This window comes from Lithobates pipiens, unplaced genomic scaffold (assembly GCF_037356315.1).
Source record: "Lithobates pipiens isolate NorthernLeopardFrog02 unplaced genomic scaffold, aLitPip1_a1.2 Scaffold_18, whole genome shotgun sequence".
In the NCBI taxonomy this organism is placed as follows: Eukaryota; Metazoa; Chordata; class Amphibia; order Anura; family Ranidae; genus Lithobates; species Lithobates pipiens.
The window spans coordinates 132,657,908-132,684,061 of record NW_027507758.1 but is presented as its reverse complement, the minus strand read 5'-3'; the positions used below and the strand labels follow the sequence as shown (position 1 = coordinate 132,684,061).

The 26,154-nt window shown below is 38.9% G+C and overlaps 1 protein-coding gene across 1 annotated transcript in view; it reads right to left on the bottom strand.

Annotated features, from left to right (window-relative positions):
• The window catches only part of KIF26B (kinesin family member 26B), a 524,156-nt gene that overhangs the window by 86,531 nt on the left and 411,471 nt on the right, over positions 1-26,154 (bottom strand). Inside the window, exon 6 of the mRNA XM_077486139.1 lies at positions 14,346-14,552. Coding sequence (XP_077342265.1) covers positions 14,346-14,552 — 207 coding nt within the window. The remainder of the gene's footprint in view (positions 1-14,345; positions 14,553-26,154) is intronic.

Here is a 26,154-nt window from a genome sequence, read left to right as displayed (position 1 = left end):
TAGAGACCAATGCCTCGACCCTGCCGAGCTTTGCGCAAGGTTTCCACCAGGATACATGATTTTACAATTTCACCAAATGTGAGTGCCCCCTTTCATTCATCTCTCGCTTCAATACGTTTTAGACTAATTGCACTTAGATGGTGGTGCTTCCCACTACTCTTTGTATACACAGATCCTAAGGTTTCCAATCCTTTCTTCGGACAGCTGCAGCCTGAATCTTATGCTGAGTACACACAGTCGGATTTTCCGACGGAAAATGTTCGATGGGAGCTTTTTGTCGGAAATTCCAACCGTGTGTAGGCTCCATTCGAAATTTTCCATCGGAATTTCCGACACACAAAATTTGAGATCTGGATCTCAAATTTTCCAAGAAAAAAAAATCAGTTGTCGGAAATTCCGATTGTGTGTACACAATTCTGACGCACAAAGTTCCACGCATGCTCTGAATCAAGCAGAAAAGCTGCACTGGCTATTGAACTTCAATTTTCTTGGCTCGTCGTACGTCACCGCATTCTTGACGTTTGGAATTTACGACAACATTGTGTGACCATGTGTATGCAAGACAAGTTTGAGCCAACATCCGTCGGAAAAAATCCCACGGATTTTGTTGTCGGAATGTGCGATCGTGTGTACGCGGCATTAGTGTTTTTATGATACTGTCTACCAACACATTGTTGTTGCGTTTAAATTTTTCCCCCCCAATAAATAAGCCCCCCCACTCTACTCCGCGCCATAATTTATTTGTTTTTTTGCCTGTTATTTAAGTTCACTTAAAAACAATAGTTTCTACCTTCATTTTAAATGGGCTTATTTGATAAGGTGATGGAATGGTCAATGCAAATACAGGAACCCAAGAAAGCCAATTAGATAATTTCACTGAAGTCAAACTATTTGGTATAAATTACTGCACTTTGCATACAGCAAAAACACTTTTCAAACCCTTTTAGGCTAGCCAAACATACATAGATTTCTTTCATTCAGCCAAACAAGAGAAATCAAATACAGGCCTTACACAAAGCGAATTCCGAACGATCAATCAACTGATAAAAGGAAGAGGTGATTGCGTAAATATGCAAGTGTACTATCATTTGGGTTCCAGATTCGCACTTCCAAACACTTTTTTTATGCCAGTATAGGAAGTGACGCAATGTAGTGTGACCTTGCACACACCCTTACTGTACAAAATCTGTACGCAATGTTTCCCAACAGAGCATTCTTTCCTCACAGCGCACAACTCATGCGAAGAAAAATGCTAAACAGCATGGGTGGAGGAATCTCCCCTGCAGACTACTGTATTCAGATAGTCTGTACCTGCAACCCTCTGAATACCCAAACAGTGACTGTATCTGATTGGATGCAATCTTTATTTGGATGACAATTTTCTACTGGGCTCCTTTGATTTTTAGGTTGATGTTTAGCAAGTAAAGTTAGTGCAGACAGGGAAACCCACAACTCAAATTTTGGCTAATTTGGCATGAATTGTCTGAAATGTAAACTACGTATTGCGAGCTTTAGATACAATTAATGAGATACTTCATAACCATTCTTAAAATAAATAATCTTAGGTTACTGAAAAGTATGTTACAACTGTATGTTCTGCAAAACTGCAGTTTGCTATTGCTGGGTTAACTAGTTTTCTAGTAAAGCCGCCAAGCACATAATAAAATGTGTTTTCCAATTTCTCAGTGCTCTATAAACATTTTAACTTGTGATAACAAAATGATCAATTTCAAATTTCGAAAGAGTCATGCCTTACTTGAAGAATCAATGAATTCATAACTCTGAGAAAGAAGTATGTAATAACATAGTGAGTACATCTTAAATTAAATTACTGATGATATGCCTTGGAACAGAAAATACATCAATGTAGAAGAATGTAAACCAAGGATTCTGATTTTACTCAGAGGGATTCCTAGTTCCAAGCTAACAAAAGACTTATATTTGGCGTGTAAAAATCTAGTTATAGTTTATCAGTAAACTAAGTGAGAAAATCATAAATGTTTTTATTTTTTCCCACAAGGTCACCATAAGTAAAAAGATGCAGTGATTGTATGATGGAAGATTTGCTTTGTTCTGCCTGGAAAAAATATCAATACATCCAGAGTGTATGTTCATATGGGAGTTGGAATCTATTTTACCAAAGGCTGTTGATAAGTTACAATCTCTGGCATCATGGGAAGGATGCTATTGCCAGAGGAAGCTGAACAGTGAAGAGGGACTGAAATGTTAATGCATGTTAACACTGAAGGCAAAACTTCCCTGTACTGTGTTTGCGTGGATTAGACTTTGGGCTTTAATAAAATTCAATTACAGCTGGCTGTATGTGCGCAGAGCTCTCCAGTGTGCCACGTTGGCAGAATGAACTTATATAGCATTCAACAAATGGTAGTAGGTTGCACCCTGTCATTAGGAGACCTTTATTTATGCATGTTATTCATGCAGAAACCAGATAAAAATACAATATGACAAAGGGCATTCCATGTATTTTTTTTTCCAATAATATAAACCACCTAAATGAAGGTTTGTTCAGTAAAAACTACCTTTGTCAATTATCTTATGTCTTGCGACCACTTTGCCATCAAAGCACACCAATACTTCCTGCGACAAAGTTATTTACCGTTATTTGAAAGGTGGTACACAAATCATATGAAATGTACAGAGAATCAAGCAACTATTCAGACCTTCATTTTAAAGTGGTTCTAAAGCCTCAAGGTCTTTTTTACCTTAATGCATTCTATACAATCCAGCGACATGCATGAGAGCAGCGGCTTTCGCCACTGTCTCCCTCCTCATTGGGCAGATTGATAGCAGCGAGGGCCATTGAGGAGGATTGGGGCTGCTTTGTGCAATTCTATTGCACAGAGCAGGGGTCTCCAAACTTTCTAAACAAAGGGCCAATTTACTGTTCTTCCTGCTTTAGGGCAGGCGGATTGTGGCAAGCAAGGGTAGAAAATGCCCTAGTGTCAGTGGGAGTAAACTATGCCCTATCCTTGGTTTTAGTGGGAGGAATAGTGCCTCACTGCAGGTATGAGTGGGAGGAATAATGCCCCAATGATGGTATCAATGGGAGGAATGGTGTTAGTTGGAGGAAAAAGTGTCCCGAGGGCTGGATTAAGGCAAGCACAGGGCCCCCAGGCCACAGTTTGGAGACCACTGGCACAGAGCAGGTAAGTATAGACATGCTTGTTATTAAAAAAAAAAATCTTTACAACCACTTTAAAGTGATTGTAAACAATCACCTTGAAGAAAAAAACATTCAGTTTAAAAAAAAAAATCTAAATACATTTTTTCTCTTTTTTATAAGTGATCACATGTTCTCAGCTGCCTAGGGGTTGGAGGGAGGAGAAGCAGCAGCACAAAGGGCTTTCCAGTGAATGGCTGTGCAGCGGAAGACGCGTGGGGGGGGGGGGGGGGGTGTCAGGAAAAGTCTGATCATTGGTTGGAGGAGGGTATACTGAGTTTCCAGCACAGCAAGATAACTGACCACAGTGTGTTCACCTGCTTAGCGTGGTCAGTATTAAATAGGAAAGCAATACAAAGAGAACAGGATACTTTCTCATACAAGTAGCAAGTAGCAGGCACATATCAGGAATAAGTGTTGGGGTAACAAACGCTTTAAGGATTTGAATGTAGTAAAGCGAAATATGATATGTGTAATATGTTATCAAATAAGCTTGAAAATGCAAAATTGCTATGTCGTACAGTGCAACACTATGATCATCACAAAGCTGCATCATCAGAGGAATACAACTATTCCATCACAGCTTTGTACGGCTTAAGCTGTAAATTGGTAATAGACTGTGTGAAAATATGAAGATGGTAAATCATATCTAGCAATAAGAAATAATGAAAAAGCCATCTGCAACTCACCAATTCACTATTGTAATCTGAATTCACTGTGTTTGGGCAAAGATGCACAAATATTACGCTATATCTAACAGATAAACTAGTATTAATACATTAGTTATTTTCTCTTCTTCCAGTTTTTCCTCCACGTTTAATTTTTTTTTAAATATTCAACATATGCATTATAGCTAACAGATATCTCCTCAATGGCATTTATTTGCCATGTTATTATCAAAAGGGCTACATATGTTTTTTTTTACCTTTATTTGTGTAACAATCTAAAGATGAAGAATTACAATGAATGATAAGTAACAGGTGTGAACAGGACCTTAGGTCCTCACTGTTAACCACTTCTGGACCAGCCCCCGCAGTGCTACTGCGGCCGGTTGGCTAGGCTGGGCAAATCAACGTTACCTTACGTCGCTTCACGTTTTGGCTACTAGGGGCAAGCACACTCACGATGTGATGACCGTTGGGCACCCTCGTGACACCTTGGACACCTCATGACAGAGTGAGAATCAGGATCTGTGTGTGTAAACACACAAATCCCAGTTTTCTCAGGGGAGAAGAGACAGATCGTGTGTTCATACTTTGTATGGACACCGGTCTATCTCTCCTCCTAGTCTCACCCCCCACAGTTAGAACACAGTGAGGGAACACAGTTAACCCCCTCGATCGCCCCCTAGTGTTAACCTCCTCCCTGCCAGTGACATTTATACAGCAATCAGTGCATTTTTATAGCACTGATCGCTGTATAATTGTCAATGGTCCCAAAAAATGTGTTAAAAGTGTCCAATTTGTCCGCCGCAATATTGCAGTCCCGATAAAAATCACAGTTCAGTGCTATTACTAGTAAAAAAAAAAATAATAATAAAAATGCCATAAATCTATCCCCTATTTTGTAGACGCTATAACTTTTGCGCAAACCAATCAATATACACTTATTGCGATTTTATTTACCAAAAATATGTAGAAGGATACATATCATCCTAAACTGAGAAAGAAAACTTGTTTTTGTTTTTTTTAAATTTGGGATATTTATTATAGCAAAAAATAAAAGATATTGGGGGTTATTTACTAAAGGAAAATCCACTTTGCACTGCAAGTGCACTTGGAAGTGCAGTCGCTCTAAATCTAAGGGGTAGATCAGAAACAAAGGGAGGCTCTGCTGATTTTATCATCCAAACATGTGGAAGCTAAAATGCTGTTTTTTTATTTTCCTTGCATGTCCCCCTCGGATCTACAGCGACTTTTCTTCCAAGTGCACTTGCAGTTCAAAGTGGATTTGCCTTTTGCAAATAACCCCCATTGTGTTTTTTCAAAATTGTCGCTCTTCTTTTGTTTATAGCGCAAAAAATAATAATCAAAGAGGTGATCAAATACCACCAAAAGAAAGCTATATTTGTGGGGAAAAAGGATGTAAATTTTGTTTGGGTACAGCGTCGCATGACCATGCAATTGTCAGTTAAAGCGACGCAGTGCCGTATCGCAAAAAATGGCCTGGTCATTGAGCAGCCAACTCTTCTGGGGGTGAAGTTGTTTTTTGTTTAATAAATGTTTATTAAAGATAAACAACAAACATATACTGTTAAATCCACATACAGCACCCAGTCCCATACACCAGGGGACAGGATCAGTGATTAGCATCAGAGCATCGGGGGTGAAGTTGTTAATGTATTTTACATTAATTAAACAGTTGTATTAAACAGTTGTTATACATGGTTAAAAAAGAAAAACACATACTCAAATTAATTCCGAACCCAGGAAGTCTGATCATATTAGTGTATTTTTGATTTTTTTACTCTTGGACACTTGCAGGGATATCTTCTATTTCTTTTCTATATATCAAAACCTCCCTGATGTGATAAAAGGCAAAAGAAACTAAACACAGTAGACTTTTTAAAACATTATTAGCATGCAAAATGCATGTAATGAAAAAAATCGCTGGTACAGTTACAAGCACTTTTAGATTCTGTATTTCACGAATATACTTGCATGTGTGCATATTCACTTTTTTGCACAGCTGTATAGTGTATTTCATACCTCGCATAAGCCTGTATTATAGTGGGGTTAAAAACACACGCTGCCCATCCGTCTTGGTGGTACTGCTTTTTGTTCAATGCCCTTAAAAGGAAATTCTGAATAGAAAAGCACCACCAAAGGGAGGAAAGCAACCAGCAGAGGGAGAATTTGGTTCAATGCTCCTCTTCACATATGTTTGCTGAAGTGAAAAAAGAAAAAAAATCTGCAGCGTCTGCATTTTCCCCCCCAGACTTGCGTTCATGATACAATCAACACAGAGGCACATCAATGACACTTTCTGCACATGGAATGCTGAGGTTGCTCCATTACAATTCATGAATTTCTCCCAGAGATAATCAGCTCCATTACTAGACAGCTTTGGTGGCAGCAAATTTTATCTAGCTGCGGTATGGCACTGCATACTAGAAGCTCATATTTATATATATATAAATATTAATTTATATATATTTATATATATATATATATATATATATATATATATATATATATATATATATATATATATATATATATATATATATATATATATATATATATAAAATGTATGGACTTTTCTTGTGTTTAAAGGTATGAATTTAAATTTCAAAAAAATTAACTGTAATTTAAAATGCAGGAAGAAAACAGCAGCTTTGAATTCGTATCAGCTTAGCAGAAAATACAGGTAACCACTGTACTGATTTTGCATTAACAGCCAACAGAAACCTGGCATGACAGGGGCAGTTGTAAAGATTTAGATACCTCCAATTAAAGAGATTTTATAAATTACTTTATGGCAGCCCATTTGTTGAAACTAGAGGTGCACCAAATGGAAATTTTGGTTCCCGAAACCAAAAATCCAGGAAGCACTTTCTACCGACAATGACAGTTGTTAAAAAAATATATATTTTTATATACAATTGTATTATTTTCAACTTTTTAATTAATATCATGAATTTAAATTAATATTAATTTATTGTCGGCCATTATCGGCACATTTAGTGCAAGAAAAGCTCAATAAAAATGCATCACTTTAAATTCTATGTATGTCTTCACACTGGTCCCTTGTGCTTCCGCTGTGGTGTAAAAAATCTTGATTGCTGCATTTTTTTCAGTAAAAAAAACAACCGAAAACGAATTGAAAACGCGGCAAGAATGCATCGCTAACACACTTGTTTTACGTTTTTGATGTGGTTTTTGAGTCACATGACCAATGAAAATCCCCATAATCACAGTAAAATCATGGTAAAATCATGACAAAATGGAGTCAGATTTTTGCAGCCATTATCGGCACCTTTTTCTCTATTGGCAAAATGCTGAAAACACAATTTTTTCCTGATGTGTTTCAGATGCCGAAATTTCAGTGCATCTAGTTGAAACACTGCCTCTTTAGTGCTGGGAACTGGAAGTATTTGATTGGCCTAAATGAGTGTCTGTTTCTCCCACAAAATGCAATGGTTTCTTCTGCATGCTCGTACACCCTGTACATCTTCCCCCCTTAGAAAAAAAAAGCTTGAAAACCTCTACAAGGTAATACAACTATTAAACACCCCGATAAAGGGGGAAATGTTGATTTGATTGATAACTCTGAATATAAGTATGTGAATTTTAGACAATAGAGTGTGATTCCCACCAAATTTATCAAAGTATTTTATTAATTGGTAGATAAAGTATATGAAGGCAGAGTCATATCTAAAGATGTGCATGGCTTTATTTGCAGTAAATATCTGAAGGTCCCCACCTTCTATAGCTTACCCAAAATACACAAAAATCCATTCTGCCACTGGGACAACTGATTCTTTCCGGCAATGGTAACATAATGGAAAACTTGAGCAGAGTTTAAAATGCCTATTTACAACCACTGTGCTATCATTGACATATTTTGTGCTATCATTGACATATTTCTATTAAATTTTTGCATATTATAGATGAATTAAGCATTCCGGATAATTCCTTTCTTGTTACAATTGACTGGAGGCCCTGTACAGCTCCATCCCTCACAGTCAGGGGTTGGATCTGTACAGAGGTTTTTCTCACAGAGACCCACACAAGATTGGTCCTTCAATTAATTAATTCTGGGTGGATTGGAATACATCCTGAATCACAATTGTTTCATGCTTAATGGTTCCCACTACTTCGTAGTGATAGGAACATGTTGTGCCACATCCTATGCCACCTTGTACCTGGGGGAGTGGGAACGCGACTTCCTCTCTTCGTCAAATACATGTGCCACATAGGCGTAGCACAGGTATATTGATGATGTCTTCATAGTCTGGGAGGGGCCTGAGACTACTCTTTTAGAATGTCTCCAAAAAATTTACAACAAATTTAACATACCGTATATACTTGAGTATAAGCCGAGATTTTCAGCCCCTTTTTTTAGGCTGAAAGTGCCCCCCTCGGCTTATTACTCGAGTCACCGCCGTCTGCCTACCCGATCAGCGTGTCGTGCAGACAGACGGCGGCCATTCCACTATTCAAAAGCCGCGCCTCCCTGTCTGTGATAGGCGGAACACTCAATTTCCCAGCAGTCAGTGGTCCGCCTATCACGGACATCCGCTCATCCTCATACTACGGACGAGGATGAGAGGATGTCCGTGATAGGCGGAACACTGACTGCTGGGAAATTGAGTGTTCTCTATCACAGACGGAGGCGCGGCTTTTGAACAGTGGAATGGCCGCCGTCTGTCACAGACGAGGAGGAGAGGTGCGGCGATCCTGGCATGGCCGCCGTATGTTTTTTGGCACACAGAGGCTGCAGAAGGACAAATAGGCTGCAGATTGGCACACGGAGGCATGCACAGGACACAGGTAGGCTGCAATGGACACAGGGATGGTCACAGGGATGGACACAGGGATAGACACAGGGATGGACACAGGGATGGACACAGTGATGGACACAGGGATGGACACAGGGAGGTATACAGCTGCAGATGGGCATTGTTGACCCTCTTTTCCACTCTTTTAAGCTGTAACAGTAGCTGCTGCATGTCTCACCCTCGGCTTATACACGAGTCAATAAGTTTTCCCATTTTTTTTGTGGTAAATTAGGGCCTTGGCTTATATTCGGATCGACCTATACTCAAGTATATATGGTAATTTATGATCAGGAATGTATTATTTTCTTGGATGTACAGATCAAGTGAGACCCCAACCGTAAACTCGCTAGCACATTGTTCCACAAAAATATGTCCAAAAATAGCATCTTACATGCGTCTATCTTTCACCCCGTACCACTCAAAATTCCATACCGTACAGCCAGCATCTCGGGTTGTGTAAAAATTGCTCCAATTAAATTCTGTTTAAAGAAGAAGCCAATAAGTTGCAAATAAGACTTTTGAACAGGGGCTACAGTAAAACCTGCCATACGGAAGGCATTCAATAGGGCAGTTCAAGAATTACGCCAGGATTTTTTGCTTTATAAATGAAAACCTGTAGGACAAGCAAACAAGAAAACCAACTCGAGTCGTTCCACAGTACTTGAACCAACATGCACAAATACTACAAATTTTAAACAAACATTGATCTATATTAATTGGTGAACCTATAGTGAAAGTTCTACGTCCTCTATAACTTTCAAAAGAGCCACGGAAGGACAAATTGGTCCAGAGTGAATTAAAAAAAGAAGTAGAAAGGAATCATTGTCCCATTACGGGGACCTACTCGTGTGGACGATGCTCACATCCCCTGATAGACCAATGAAAAACCTTTACTCCCTAATGGAGAACAATGTATATCCAAATATTCTGTTAATTGTCAAACCAAAGTAATTGTATATTTCCTATCTTGTTAATGTGGGGCATTTTACGTGGGAAAAAATAAAGAAGAGTTCTGGCGACGTATGTATAAATGTATATAGCATGCAGACAGGGAACGGTTATCTTCTGATAGGGAGCCTTGCAAAAGTATTCACCCCCCGACTTTTGTAATCTGTAACCTATTTTGTTACATTACAGCCTTTAGTTAAATTTTTTTTAATCTGAATTATATGTGATGGATCAGAACACAATAGTGTAAGTTACTGAAGTAAAATTTGAAAAATACATATGTAAAACTATTTTTCATAAATAAAAAAACGATAATTGGCATGTGCGTATGTATTCACCCCCTTTGTCAGGGAAGCCCATGAAAAGGTCTGATACAACCAATTAACATCAGAAGTCACATAATTAGTGAAATGATGTCTACCTGTGTGCAATCTAAGTCTCACATGATCTGTAACATATACATACCCTTTTGAAAGGCCCTAGAGGCTGCAACACCTAAGAGGCACCACTAACCAAACACTGCCATGAAGACTAAGGAACTAGCCAAACAAGTAAGGGACAATGATGTTGAGTACAAGTCAGAGTTAGGTTATAAAAAAACATCCAAATCTTTGATGATCCCTAGGAGCAACATCAAATCCATAACCAAATGGAAAGAACATGGCACAACAGCAAACCTGCCAAGAGACGGCCGCACACCAAAACTCACGGACCATGTTAATTCCAGGTTGTGAGGCAACAAAACATGAAAAATGCCAAGGGGGTGAATACTTTTGTAAGGCACCGTACATTTGCTGCCCTTGAATGACTGCATATCCTAAAGTGGTGGGTTGGGAGAACAAAATTTTCCTCCAATGGGAGCAAAAATAGATTTTTAGGCTACAGATCACTGTTTACTGGGTTTAACTAATCTATCTTGTTTGGCCCATTTCTAAAAGGGTTTTTGTCCCAGGGACAATCAACTAATATGAAATATTGTCATTTTGCATCGGTCCCTGATGATGCTGCGGAAATGGATGTGTGTTTTTTGTTATTGGAATACAGGTTTAAATATTTTCCGAATTGTGATTATTTTTGTTGTGCACAGTCATACTGTTGTCATTGTTTAAAAAAAAAAGTGCCATTTCAATATATACTATGTTTTTATTTCATAATTATTTTGTTTTTGCAGGCCTTCTCTCTTGGTTGTCTGTCCCCTCGGGCGGTGGTGACAACTTTTTTTTTGGGCTTCCGAGGATGGCAAGAGGAAAGTGGGTTTGGGTTCCCCCTTTTTCATGTCTCTCCAGCATGGTTTTGGGCTTGCATGCCCACTTCTGATCATTGGCGGGCACTTTGCTGTGCTGGGCCACTGCTGTGCTGTGGTTCTGTGCACCTGCGATTTCATCGTGCTGCATAGGTGGCGGCAGTGGCCAGAGGTTTCCCCCCCTGGAAGCCGAGGGGGCCATGTGGAGGACACCATCAGGCACACTTGCTTGCTGGTGTGATGGCAGTGTGCTATGAAACACACAATTGCAAGGGCTTCATTGTGGGTCTGACTGGCCCAAATGTTGTAACTTTCTGGAGATAGACATGTGATTTATGTTAGCACTTCATTTTGTGTGCTTTATCCATTATTTTTGTGTCTAGGTCCATGGGGATCTGTTTGGCTCCATAGAAGGAATCACGGTTCCACTCAGTGTATATATCTACCTTTTAAATGATTACCCTTGAGGTTTATTGCTGCAGGTGTGCGCTCCTAGTCCTCTCCCACAGCACACATCCATGTGGCCTCTTGTAATACCCAAGAAACTTGTCCTGCTGGCCCTGTAGCCAGAATTATTGGGGTGAACCCCTGGATTTTTTTTAAGTTGCTTTGGTTAAGGTTCACTTCCCCTGTGTTATAAAGTAACTATATGGTAAACACAAAATGTTTATTAAAGCTTTGTACTGAATGTGATCTAATTGCTGTAATATTAATATCATGTGTCTTTAAATTTAGATGAACTTGTCCCCGATAAAGATTGTGATTCATCTAATATGAAATGCATTGGGGTTTTTCTGGCAGGATTACCATTAGGAATTTCATTGTAAATAGTCAATACCTGCTTCATTTAGGTTATCAACTTTTTTTTGTCATATTTGGGATATAATGACACCAGAGCTCAAATTTTAAACAATATGTTGGTTTTAATTTCTGTAATAATAAAATGTTCATAACATTTTTGATACCCTCTGCATTTGCTTGCTTTATTTCTTGCTGCTTGCCCTTGGAGGGATTTATTTAATTGCTTTGTGTGTTTACTGGTGCAAACAAAACCTCCTTCTTCTCTATCTCTATGTGGCTTTTCTTTTTCCGTGGCTAAGTGGTTAACACTCCTGCCTGGAAGCACTATGGTCATTTGTTTGAATCCCAACCACAGCACAACCTGCCTGGAATTTGCATGGTCACCCTGTACCTGTGTGGGTTTCCTCCCACACTCCAAAGACATGCTGGTAGATTACTTACCCCCTGTCTAAATTGGGCCTAATATATGTATAAATGTGAGTTGGGGACCCTAAACTATAAGCTCCTTGAGAGCAGGGACTGATGTGAATGTACAATATATATATATATATAAATATATATATTATATATATATATATATATATATATATATATATATATATATATATATATATATATATATATATATATATATGTATGTATATAAAATCAAAAGCAGTGTGCAAATTGATGGTGTTGCATAAGTACCAACAATAAATTAAACATTTGCTTTAAAGTATGCTATTCAGTGCAAGGGTCTGAATAGGCCCTAAAAAGCAACTGTCACAAGAGAGACATACCATTTGTGCCCCTTTCGTGCTACTACTTTGAAATATGAAGATGAATTGCTCTATTATACCTCCAGCTGCAGAAGTCATTAAAGTCTTGTTTTAAAGTTGTACTGCTTGTTAAGAACATTAAAACAAAACTTGAATGTTCATTGTCTAACCACAGGGTTACTTTAGGTGCCATATCACATTAGCAACTTTGTTGCATAGATTTGTAGAAGCTATAGATCTCCTTGCTTGTAGTAAACTGCACTGGATAGCATCAATGACTCCTGAAGTTGGCAATTCTATAGCTACCTTCAAACACTGGAAAGGATACTGTATAATTCTTTATGACAAAGCTGCAGCAAGGCTATATCAATGACTGCAGTTTATTTTTTTCCTAACACCTATAGTGATGTTGAACCTTCTGTAGTGACTACAAATTGCTGATTCAAAAAAGTTTGTGTGCACCTAGTTTTACAGCAGTAAAATAACTAAGAATATTTGCTATGAACGCTTTTAACATTTTTCAGGTAGTTTGCACACAGGCTGGTATACTAATAGCAAAAGGACTATGAATATACAGTACTACAGATACAAGTCCTATCCAACCTAAAAGGACAACTTGTATGCCCACTGGCATTAGGCAGGCACTTCAAGGGATTCCAAAAAAAGTTTAAGGCTTCACTAACCTACACTGGCAGCTCCTAAACTTGAGTTTAGGAGCTTTTGGCTTTTTTTTGCCAAAGCTCCTAAACTCAACTCCATAAAAGCCTATATGTCCATGTACACACAGGCTTTTAGCAGAGTTTAGGAGCTGCCGTGTTTAGGTGACATTTAGGTGACACTCTTGAATGTGGAAGAATCACGATTAGGGCAGGAACATTTTGACCACTGGAAGTGGGAAAATGTAGGCCATTGTACATGAAGCCTAACTCTGACTTAATCTGGGAGCTCCCAAGCACTTTGTTCTGCATTGATGGGTTTTAGTGAAAAGGAGACATGACATGAAAAAAGAGAATATAAAACAAACTGGTGGATAGGGCAGGATTGTTTTTTATTTTTTAATTCTAACTATTTTTTTAAAGCTAATGTTTGTATTTTTTGAAGCTAATGGGATCTCTTTAGATCCTGAATCACTGGGCAGGTGGTAACATACTGGTAAAATAGGCTGAAGATAAAAATACCTTCTTTTTTGAGAAACAAGTGATGTGGACAACTCTGAAGTGCCTTAACTAGTTGGCTAGTATTTTGAAAGGAAACCTGGTGTTTCAGGCTTACATCCTCTAGGAAGCGGGGCTGCACATTTCTTAACTGTTAAGAACAAGGTCAGAATACAGCAAGGCACAGCAGGATATAAGTTATTTGCCACAAACCTTGAAAAAAGCTAGTTTTTCTCAGCTCTATTTATCAAACTCAAAAAGATAATATATATATATAATACTGTACATACAAAATATACAAAATGAAACACCTATCAGTCAAATCAATGCAAAAGCTAAACATATTCCAAAGTATTTTGTTCAACCTAACACACTGACATATGTATGTTTTATTTCTCCCGGGGAATTGTTTGAATTAGACTTATTAAAAAATATGAGTGCATATTTTTTACTTTTGATGGGCATTAAATTTACATGACAGCGCAATTTCTATTTAAGGAAGTACAAAAGAACCAATTGTAAACTAGGACATACAAATCTGCAAAGCAAATTTCTAAAAATGTCCTATAAGTAGCAACAGCATTGTAGCCACATTAGAGTGCACAGGTCGTAGAGTGTGCTGGATAGAAGTTAGAGAAACAACCACAATTTCCTACACGCACTGCCAATGTCTGTGAAGGATGCATTCACAATCAATATTGAAAACAGACATTTTACTTTATATTGACATTCAAAGCATAATATGCATTTTGCTTACCTGTGAAGCATCTTGAGGGAATACGGCATCAAAAGCGAACATTTTAGGTGGTATCTGAGTTCCTCTCTTTTGGAATGCATTCTGTGCTCCACATGACAATGGGTCATACAATGTAATCTGTTTCTTCCTTGGGTCAGCTTTTAGGAAAGAACTGGACTCTGTTGACTCTCCCACAAGAGTGGAACAAATACGCACCATAACCTTTACCTGTGTAAAGATAAAAACAATTATGTTTTTTGATACTAATCACTTTACATAATAATAGCTGAGTTTGATGTGTTCCAACCATACGCATACAAATTAAAAGATTAAATTGATTACCTTTAAAAAAAAGACACATGCAAAATATTCTATAAATACTATGCTTGTGTCAAAGTTTACCTAATACATAGTTTGCAAGTATACAAGACATAAGCCTGTTTTTATGTATATACGATGTAAAACTTTAGACGCAGATTTTAAATATCTTTTATTGCTGATAAATTGACATATACAGCCGATGTAAAGAGCATCTAGGATGTGCATTGTATTCTAGCTCATACTCTTCTACAGTGAGATTGCTTTTCCTTCAGGATGAATAGGTAACAGGAAGCTTCTGTACAGTACTCCATTGGCTAGAAAGATGACTGAAGCATCCATTCAGCCAACCAGGGGCCTCAGCAACTTTACCAGCTTGCCAGCTGATCTAGGATATACTTAGCACGGAGAAGGGAATCTATTTGGATTTGACTATTTAAATATATAGTCAGTTTTGAAATGACCTAATAATTCCTTGGTCTTTGATTTCACAGGTTTGCACACCCATGTACGTTAATGGTTCGCAACCCTTTTTCCTATGTATATACACTTGGAGGCAGCCATATTTGCTTATTACATACTTAAGTTCTGCTTTCCAATTTGCTGTGCTACACAATAGTTCTGAAAATATGTACAGTACATCCGCACACTCCTTATCTCCCAACAGGAGGCAAGACGTATAAGAAAAAACGCATTGGTTCTTGCACGGCTATGTTCAATCTCCAAGGTCTTGAATAAACAGCCTTTATGCTATAACATTATCAACCCTTAATGAACATCTCCCATGATAATGATAAACAGTGGTTACCAAGCCAGTGCTCAACCCCAGTTGTGATTCTGCATTAAACAAACTAACATTCCAGTCCTGTGACTTTTCTAAATTCTTTCTGCCAGTGCATTATTATTATATAGGAGCCTCAGGCAAGTATTGAAGATTTTAAATTACTTAAGGAAAAAATTATAACTACTTAAAGTGTCAATAGCAAGTACATAAATGCTTGAACCTACAATAGGTCAAACTGAAAAAAAGAAAATCAAACAAGGAGGTACGTATAATACATTATACAGTATAGTTGTTTCGTATTGTACAGTATATTTTAAATTGTCCATATCTAATAATTAAGCCAATGAAAACAATTATATCTGTCTTATCTTATAAGGAATATGACAGGTATAACTTTAGCAGTCAGTCAAGAAACAATCTTGACTATTATATGTAGCACACTCTACATAGGTAGATGCTAGATTCTTTTTTTGTGAGTATAGGCAAATTTAAGCAGGCCTACCTGGAAGCTAGGCTTGTTTATTTTGGTTTGTGTGGGCTGGGAGTGGCTCAGAGTTATCAGCTGGTCACTCACAGACAGCCTCACTGAGATCTCCCTTTTTCTTCTAGAGGATTCTAGAAAGAGAGGAGGAGAGGAGAGGTGGAGCTGCCTGGGGTGTATTAAGGAACGCTGACCATTTTCCAACCTGGATTGGCAGGGGGCAGGCCTCCTTAAATACCCAGTCATCCCAGCTGGGGACGAGTTGATGGGTGAAAGAACTGAGGACGGAGTACTAGGTTGTCGAAGCCTTTGAGCAAGCTGCCCAGTCTGGGGGGAAGTGACCTGGGGCTGGATGCAGGAAGGAGCCTGGGGCTGGATGCAGGACGGAGCCCTCCAGGAAATCGTGGAGGCTCTGAACAGGAGGCACAGAAGGAGCAAGTAAGGACAGCAGGAACTAGTACTGCTGAGCAAGTCTTCGGGAGGGAACCACCGATTGCAGCCAGGAGGGCTGGTGAGTGACATGTGCAGTCAGGACTGGGGAGGCATGACTAAGAGGACTAGGAGCATGCAGTCAGAGATGGGTGAAAAGCCAGTAGTGTGGACTGCAATGTCATGGGCAGTGAAGTCGGGCAGCATCAGCCAGGAGGGCTGGCAGGGCCTGAAGAGGACTCACTGGGAGCAGTAGTCCACCTATAGGACACCTAGCACAAAATACTTTCTATTTTCTGCTACACCATAGGGGTCCGAGGTCTCTGCCTGCAAAGGGCAAGTTACTTGGGCCTGGCTGAGTCAGTGTCGTGCCTAACCACTTGCTAGCTGTTCCTGCAAGCAAGAGATGTTCAGGAGGAGATTGGAAAAGTGTTGTGTACATAGTTGTCCCAATGGATTGATATACAATCCTCTAATTGATATACAATCCATCTAATCGATTAATATGCAAATAGCTGGGCATCTCATAATCCCCTTACCCTATCCAAGTTAGATTCCCTAATAAAAATAACAAAAAACAAGCACATGGACTGTTTTCTGCCCGAGAGTGACTGAGGAGTGAACGCCGGGCTGGGCAGGGTGACAGGGGGGCAACATCACTTAGAAGCCCCTACGGGGGTTCCGCTACATTTATATTCAACAGTTCTAGATAAAATTTGATAGGTTGCATACTTTGCTGATCTTCAATGTCATTGCACTGTTACTGTTAGTATTATAGTAAACCTATCATAAATTTGAACAATTCAAAATGACCATATGGGGGAAATATAAAAACAGATGGATCCTTCAGTGAAAATCAACAATTGTATTTTTCTTCAATGTATTATGTCCACAACATACACTTTGACTTTGTGAAAAGAAGAACTGAGGGCCTGACCCATTCATTTTTTTTTTAACACCATCCCTTTCTTTGCATTCAACTGTCAGGTGGAAACCCTGGCTGATAGCTGAATATGCCTGACTGGGATGAGTCATTGGTTGTTAGGATGCCAGCGGGTGCTGACTCCCTAACAACATGGAGCCCTGAGCAGAAAGCTGTTACTAGTGGTAGCAATACAGCTGGTAAATGTTTCACTTAACACTTCTGCAGCAAATTTGCTCAGCCAAACATCCATTTGTTCGGCATCTGCATAAACTGTACACAATGCTGAAAAGACCCTCATTTTAGTTCCCTTTGTGGTAGAATGTTCCTAGCCTATAGTGTTAGGTTATTTTGCTCTACTGGTGAATGATCTTTTTTTTTTTTTTTTTTTGTAAAATCTTTTTTATTGAGTTTTTCAATAGCATAGAAAATTGCCCACACCTGGGCCAACAGTACCCACGCAGGGGCAAACTCTCCACTACGGCTACAACCGCAGCAGGGCATAACAGGTAACACAACATGATCGGTCTGCCTCTGAGGCAACAACAGGCCTCAACCAGGCAGACCGATAAAAAAACAAAACTAAACGTATCTAAGCCCCCATGGAGGGGAGGGTTAACAGCAGGAGAATCCGTGCTCAAAAGCAAAAGTACACGATGTCAAAGCATAGACGTACAAGTAATACCTGGGTCAGTCTATTACCATATCAGGACCTTAATGGTGGTCTAAGGGACTGGTGAATGATCTTTAACTCTTATGATCATATGTTCTTATGGATATTTTTCTCTTGGGATAAAAAGTTAGGGCATGATACATTCAACTGTCAAAAGGTAACAAAACAGAAATTGACATTACACATATATTACAAACATTACAGGTATTATTTGTTACGTTTGTGCGAATGAGATGTTTCAGGGCATGTAGCCAACACTAGGGACCTAATTTTAAAGTTACTGAGCACCAGCAACTTAGACAGAGATAACCTGTGAGGCAGATACACTATACGGCCAAAAAACGTAGGGTACCTGACCATTACACCTATTATATGGCGAAAGGTATGGTAAAGGTATGAAAACCTTGTAGCAACAGTTCACAAAAGACCAATTTCTGCTCCAGCATGAGTGAGCCCCTGTGCAGAAAGACAGGTAAATACCTGGTTTGCTGAGTTGGGTGCGTAGGGACCCAAGTGATCTGCACAGAGGTCCCACAAATTGTGTGTGTGAGGTCAACTCCATATTAGTGTAGCTATATTTAAATATAAATTATACAAGCACACAAAAGTGGGAACATACTGTGTTTCCCTGAAAATAAGACCTACCTCGAAAAATCGGACCTAGCATTGTTTTCCTGGAGCGCTGCAATATAAGCCCTGCCCCAAAAATAAGCCCTAGTTTAAAATGCTTGTAAAATCCTATAGTTCACTCTATTACAGTACTATATAATGTACAATGTGTGTGTTTCTGTAATATAATCGTGGGGAAGAGAGCTCCAGCGGGTCACAGAAGCACAGAGCGGCACTATAACAAAGGTATTTGGCACAATTATATTACAGAAACACACACATTGTACATTATGGTAAATTATAGGATTTTACAAGCATTTTAACTCACTTCAGACAGGGGATTCCTGACAAGCAGGGAAAGAGAGGGGAGAGAAGACAGCACATTACATAGTAAGACCTACCAAGAAAATAAGCCCTACTGTGTCTTTTGTTGCCAAAATTAATATAAGACCCGGGCTTATTTTTTGGGGAACAAAAGTATTTCTAAAACCATATTTTCAGTATTTCAAAGATAAATGGTGGTGGATGAAAATTTTAAGCTTAGGCTCCATGCACACTGGAGCTCATAAACTGCAGTTTATTGGAGTTTGGGCGTTTTTTTTTAAAAGCCCATAAACTCCACTCTGTGTTAGCCTATGTGTCCATGCACACGTGGATGTTTTTTAGCTTTAATGAGCAGTGGAGTTTATGGGCTTTTTTCTGAATGCCAGAAATTTGCTGTTTTTCACCGCCAAAAAACGTCAATAAACGCCCATAAACGCTCATAAACACGCGTTAATTAGTGTTCAGCGTTCTATTTTTTCAATGCATTGTGGGAGTTTGGAATGCACTGTGGGATTTTTGGAGTGTCCTCTGTGTATTTTTATTAAAAACACCCATAAACTCTAATGCTCTTAAACGCTCACACGCTCAACGTACAAAACGCTGTTAAAAGCAGGTTTTTCAACCAGCGTTTTCTGCCAGCAATCTGGCATCCAGAAAAAGCTTTTTTGAGCTTCAGTGTGCATGGAGCCTAATCTTATCTTCTATAGGTTACAATCACACAAGGCATGGACAGCATACAACTACAGAAGATGATGTCTTAGCATAATTTTACTTGAGGAAACTGCATGGCCAGGCATTCCAGTAGACAACTATACTGGCTTCCAGGCCTGAATACTGCTGCTGAGTGGGCTTTGTAGATTATACAAGTGCTGACTAGCAAGTCCAGAGGCGTGCAAGAGATAATAATTTGCTCCCCGTGATGATATATTCTTGGAAGCAGCTAAATGAATTTATCATAGAGTAATCATTCAATGCAAGCATGATGAAAACAAATAAATTGGATTGCAGTGACTAAGTCATTATCAGGAAGCAGTGGATAGAAACAAACAGGCTTGTAGAATGGAGAAAGTGAAGAGCATTCACGGAAAACCATAAGATGTAATCTCTGTTTGTATTAGGAATTGCATAGATGGCAACACTCAAAATCCCAGATTTATATGTGCAGCGATCTGGACATCTGCCATGGTTCAGTGCTTGCAATAAATCAGCATTGTAGGTAAACCTCAAGCTGTCTAAATAAAAAAGATGGCAGAAAGATGGTAGAAATACATACTTAAATCTGTGCCCTTGAACTCCATATTATTCTGAATAAATCCCTTTTTTTTTAACTGATCTCTTTTAGTTTATGTCAGTGGTCTCCAAACTGTTGCCCGGGGGCCAGATGCAGCCCTTTGCGTGCCACTGATACAAGGCACTATTCCTCCCACTGACACCAACAATAGGGCACCATTCCTCTCACTGACACCAGCAATGCGGCACTATTGTTCTCACTGATGCCAAAGATGGGGCATTATTCCTTACCCTGATACCAACAACGGGTCACTATTTCTCCCACTGGTTCCAAATATGAGGCATTGTTTACTCCCAGGGCATTTTCTGCTCACACTGGCTACCGCAAAGTCTGAAGGACAGTAAACTGGCCCTATGTTTGGAAAGTTTGGAGACCCCTGGTCTATGTGAACATCAAAATCTTAATATAGAAATGCTCTTTACATGTTTCATGTAAATGATCAAACTACCCTACTCAGCTCTTCTTTTACAGGTCCACTAAAGGTGTCACTTTTTTTGGCATCATGAAATGTAGTGGTCTATTTATTAAAAAAATATTTAAAAAAATGCGTGTGTATTTAGATCTGCGTACCCACTCCTCAATGCGAGTCAAATTTTGACATGTGGCTGTGTAACCGCTCCATCTGCATCCACTTCTATAGGCTACTCAGGGCACATGCAGGCACAATAACAAACATGGTCTGCACTCAGAACAGGTATCAACACCCGTCTGAATGAAGTCCAGTTCTTTTCCATCACAAAATGTCCTTGAACTTTTGAGTTCTAAAGCTGGCTAATATATTGTATCAAGTTGGATTTTGCTGCGTTGATTCGTTTTTGCCTAGTTATTAAAATAAATTGTGGAGTCACTGTCTGAGAGACTTCTGAATGAATAAAGTATCGTGAGTTTTACTAACTCCCCCTTTTGTGGCAAGAAAAATCATGCTTGACCTTACTTTAATTACAACGGTCCAAGAAAAAGATTTGTGCTGTTCTGAAGAGAGATTGAAGGTGTCTTTGCACAGAGTGCTAACACCCACGAAAAGTTCCTTTATAATGAGAGACCTTATGTTTTGATTGGTAGGTAAATAATACTGTATGTGCATATATATATATATTATCTACATCTCTCTCTCTCTATATATATACATATATATATATATACATATATATATATATATATATATATATATATATATATATATATATATATCTCCCTATCTATATATATATATATATATATATATATATATATATATATATATACATATACATATATATATATATATATATACATATACATACACACACACACACACACTCAGCTATAACTTTATGACCAGCCACCTAATATTAACCTCATGCCGACCAACGCACGTTGTTGTACGTCACCACAATGATGTCTGCCAGGGGCCCAAGATTGTGTCACGGAGCGGCAGAACAGCAGATGCCTATGTAAACAAGGCAATCTGCCTAGTGACATGACAGAGATTTACTGCTCCCTGTCATCAGGAGCAGTGATCACTGTCATGTCAGTGGTAGCCTAGCCCCCCCACAATTAGAATCACTCCCTAGGACACACTTAACACCTTGATACTATAACTTTTGCGCAAACGAATCCATAACACTTACTGCGATTTTTTTTACCAAAAATATGTAGAAAAACACATATCGGCCTAAACTGAGAAAGAAATCTGTTTTTTTTATATATTTGTTGGGGATATTTATTATAGCAAAAAGTAAGAAATATTGCTTTTTTTTCAAAATTGTCGCTCTTTTTTTGTTTATAGCGCAAAAAATAAAAAACACAGAGGTGATCAAATACCACCATAAGAAAGCTCTATTTGTGGGAAAAATAGGATGTCAATTGTGAGTTAAAGCGACGCAGTGCCGTATCGCAAAAAGTTCTCTGGTTAGGAAGGGGGTAAATCCTTCCCAGGCTGAAGTGGTTAAGTAGGTCAGTAGGTCCTCCTTTTGCTGCCAAATCATCCCATTTTGCTGTCAAACCAGCCCTGACCTGTTGAGGCATGGACATCACTAGACCTCTGACCGCTGGGGTATCTAGCACTAAACCATCAGCAGCAGATCCTTTAAGTCATGTAAATTGTGAAGTGGGGCCTTTGTGAATCAGACTTTTTTTTTCCCCAGCACATCCCAGAAATGCTCGACTGGATTAAGATCTAGAGAATTTAAAGGCCAAGCCAACACCTTCAGGTAGGTAGCATGTGTCCCTCAAACCATTCTTGAACCATTTTTGCAGTGTAACAGGGCACATTATCTTGCAGAAAGAGACCACGCCATTAGGGAATGCTGTTTCCATAAAGTTGTGTACTTAATTAGGTAGGCAGCATGTGTCATAATAACATTCCCATTAATGGCAGGACTATAGGTTTTGCAGCAGAACATTGCCCAAAGCATCACACTGCATCCACCAGTTTGCCTTCTTCCCATAGTGCATCCTGGTTCCATCTCTTCCGCAGGTAAGCTACGTACACGCAACCAGACATGTAATATGTGATTTTCAGACCAGGCCATTTTATTCCATTACTCTCTAGTCCAGTTCTGATGCTCATGTGTCTATTGTAGGTGCCTTTGGCTGTGGACATGGGTCAGTATAGACACTCTAAATGGTTTATATAGAACAAACTGCAATGCCCATGTTTACTTGCTGCCTAATATATCCCACCGACTTTCAGATGCAATTGTATCCAGCCTTTATTCCAGTGACCCAAGATGGGGAGTGTGCTGAAAAAAAATCATTTTCTTAGTAATATAAAAGTACATAAACAGTATAGCTTCTCCATTTTCATGCAGTATATTAGAGTCTGCCATATCTAAATGTGTCAGGTTGATTGCACATTAACAAGTTAATTGAGGAAAAAAAAAAATATTTAGCATAGACACCGTGAACTGTATTGCTTGCAGATTTTTCATATCTTTACCTTTATTAATGTTTTTACTCACACCTTCTGTTGCATGTCACACTTCTTTTTGTCTGGATGTTTAAGTTGAAGCCTTTTATCGTTTAATGAACAATGGTATAGTAAGCGCTTTACAAAGAAAACAGCCATTTAAATTATCTCGTATCCCCCTAAAGCTGAACTACAGGCATATACAGTATAATAGACACAAAAAGTCAGGTAGATTTTTTGATTTTTAGTCAGACAGGTAGTTTTTGAATACATTTAGTGTAAATACCAGACTGTGTCTTGGTATCTGGCTCTTGCAGTTCCTGTATAGCAAAGCTCACACTGGGAGTGGGAGAAAAAACACAGTGAAGCGCGTGCTCGTGCGCTAACAAGAGGCATGCTGACAGAAGAATAAAGCAGAGTGACAGAGAAATAAGTTCATCAGTCTGCTGCTTCTCCTTTCATTGTCCATTTACAGGCTGGGGGAGAAACAAGACCTGTAAGTATCTGTTTCAGCCAAGGAAGCTGCCATCTTTGCCTCTGTTTAATCTACAATTGCCATGGTGCTGCACATGTGACCAGTTATGCCACCATCTATTGGATGGTTTGACAGTTTGGTCGAGAGCACAACCAATGGGAGTGTTACATTTTCGGCATGTGCCGAAAATGAAACAGTTTTATGGATGGGTTTACGTCCGCTTTAACTGCAGCACAAAAAAAACAGTTGTCCTCTTCTGCAAGGCTGGGCAGACAGAAATACAAAGCATTTGGCAGGACAACAGCTCCCATATATGTATTTCAGATGTATATTTAGTTATGTGCCTGGGGTTTAAATTTAGGGACCTCACCATCTGATGCCTTTGGGTCAATAAAATTTGAAATCAAACTAATAGTGGACTGTGAACCTCCCCGACCACCTTCTCTTCCTTTCCCTCTCCTCTCCCTTTCTTTATTCTCCACTACTTACCATATTCTTCAAATCTATTTTCCTCCTCTGCTTTTCAGCTTATGGTTCATTACATTTTTTCATTTTATGTTCCTTTGAAATAAGGAACACATCCAATAACAATCTTATGTTATTTTGAAATGTTTCTGTTATAAGGCCGATAAACCTCCCCTGCATTTATATATTTGAATGATGTGCACTCTAATAACTGCTGTAACATATCAAGGTATTTTTTTTTTCTGGATACCTATTGAAGTGCATTACTCAAAGTTCTATGTTTGCACTTGAAATAAATAAAAAGATTGAACACAAAAAAATGGCAAGTAACTTATTGATTTATACCTCTCAAAAACATGCACATGCCAAATGTAATTCACTACGAGCACGTAAAACAAATTTGCCCTGCAGTCCCTTGGAGTGAAAGAATGTTCATAATCATCTGATTATTGTAATTTTCATAAAAATCAGGTAACTTCTCAGTGCTGTCAGGCTTATGAGATGTGTATCATGTGGTAGGGTTTAAGATAGAAAAACAGTGATTATTCGTGGAAAGGCTGCACTTTGCAAAATCAAAATTAGGTAAGAGCCCCATGTGATTTCCAAGCCACTGTTTGCAGACGACTGTTAATTATTTTGTGGGAGATTTACTAAATCTGGAGCACTCAGAATCTGGTACAGCTGTGCACGGTAGCCAATCAGGTTCTAACTTCAGCTTGCTTTTTTATCATTAAGCTTTGACAATAGAACCTGGAAGCTGATTGGTTTCTGTGCAGAGTTGCACCAGATTTTGCACTCTTCAATTTTAGTAAATCCCCCCCTTTATGTCCATCGGATGTAAGTAAGACAACAAGAAACAGTTAAAGCAGAGCTCCACCACCCAAAAGGGGAAATTCCATTTTGCCTCCAAACCCCCCCCCCCCCCACCATATTTGTCACCTTTCCGCGGGGAGGGTGGTACCTGCTTCCACTTCTGGCTGATCTCGCTGCGGTGAACTTGGCCAGAAGTTTGCCCCCCCCTCCTCCTTCCCCTGCCGCCGGACCATTCAAAAAGTGCAGCACGCTTTACACATGTGCAGTAGGGAATTGGCTGTGAAGCTGCAAGGCCTTCATTGAGATGGCGGCGGCAACACCCGAGAGCCCATTGAAAAATTGGCTGGGGTGACGACAGCACTGGATTCGTGGACAGGTAAGTAAGTGTCCTAATATTAAAAGTCAGTAGCTACAGTATTTGTAGCAACTGACTTAATTTTTTCTGAAGGAGCCTGGAGCTCCGCTTTAATAAGAAAAGTGTTATTGATATTTATTAACGCAATGGTACTGACAGATTCCGGATGCACTATATAAACTATTATTATGTGAAAATCCCTATTATTATGTGAATAAATCTTTCATAGATTAAATCCATGAAAGACTCTGCTGCCAGAAACATTGCATATACATAAGCTCCCTGTATCAAGGTATCACTCAATGTATGATTCATATTGGCCTTGTAAAAATGCATTAACTGGTCACTTCTAAGTATTTCTCACTCCTTTTTTTACTGTCACAAACATTTACATGGCACATATTAAACCAGCTGTTTGCTGCTTGGAAATGATTGTATAGCTGCACATTTTAATATCTGGTTTTGCAGCACATATTCATTCATGCGTGACTTAACCAATGCCAGGAATTTACAGCCCCAGAGCATCCGCTTCAAATGGTTTTTAAAGAGAACATTATAAAGATCAAACACAATTTACGGGTTTAACATAGTTACATCGCTTTATGAAACATGACAGCAGCAACTCAACAATGTTCTAATTAGTCATGTCAAGAATATTTCATTCTACCTTAAAGGCATAGGTTCATTCACAAATCTCACTTAAACCCTTGACATAAACATTGTGCATATGAATAATCACTCTCCACAAGCATACTGCAGGATGAACAGAAGCTGTATGGTACTGGCAAAAGAGACATCTAGATCACTACAGTCAATTCCATCAGTCTTGATGGTCAGTGGGTTTGAAGGAAAATTCTCTTTACTACTACTGTTTACTTTGCAAGGATAGTTGCAATTCTTCCCAGGGCTTAGTGAATGTGTTGACATTTAACTTTGAAAAAATATCCAATCATGTGCAAGGAAAAAAAAAGAATTTTGATTGGATGGTGGTCTGCCGTGCT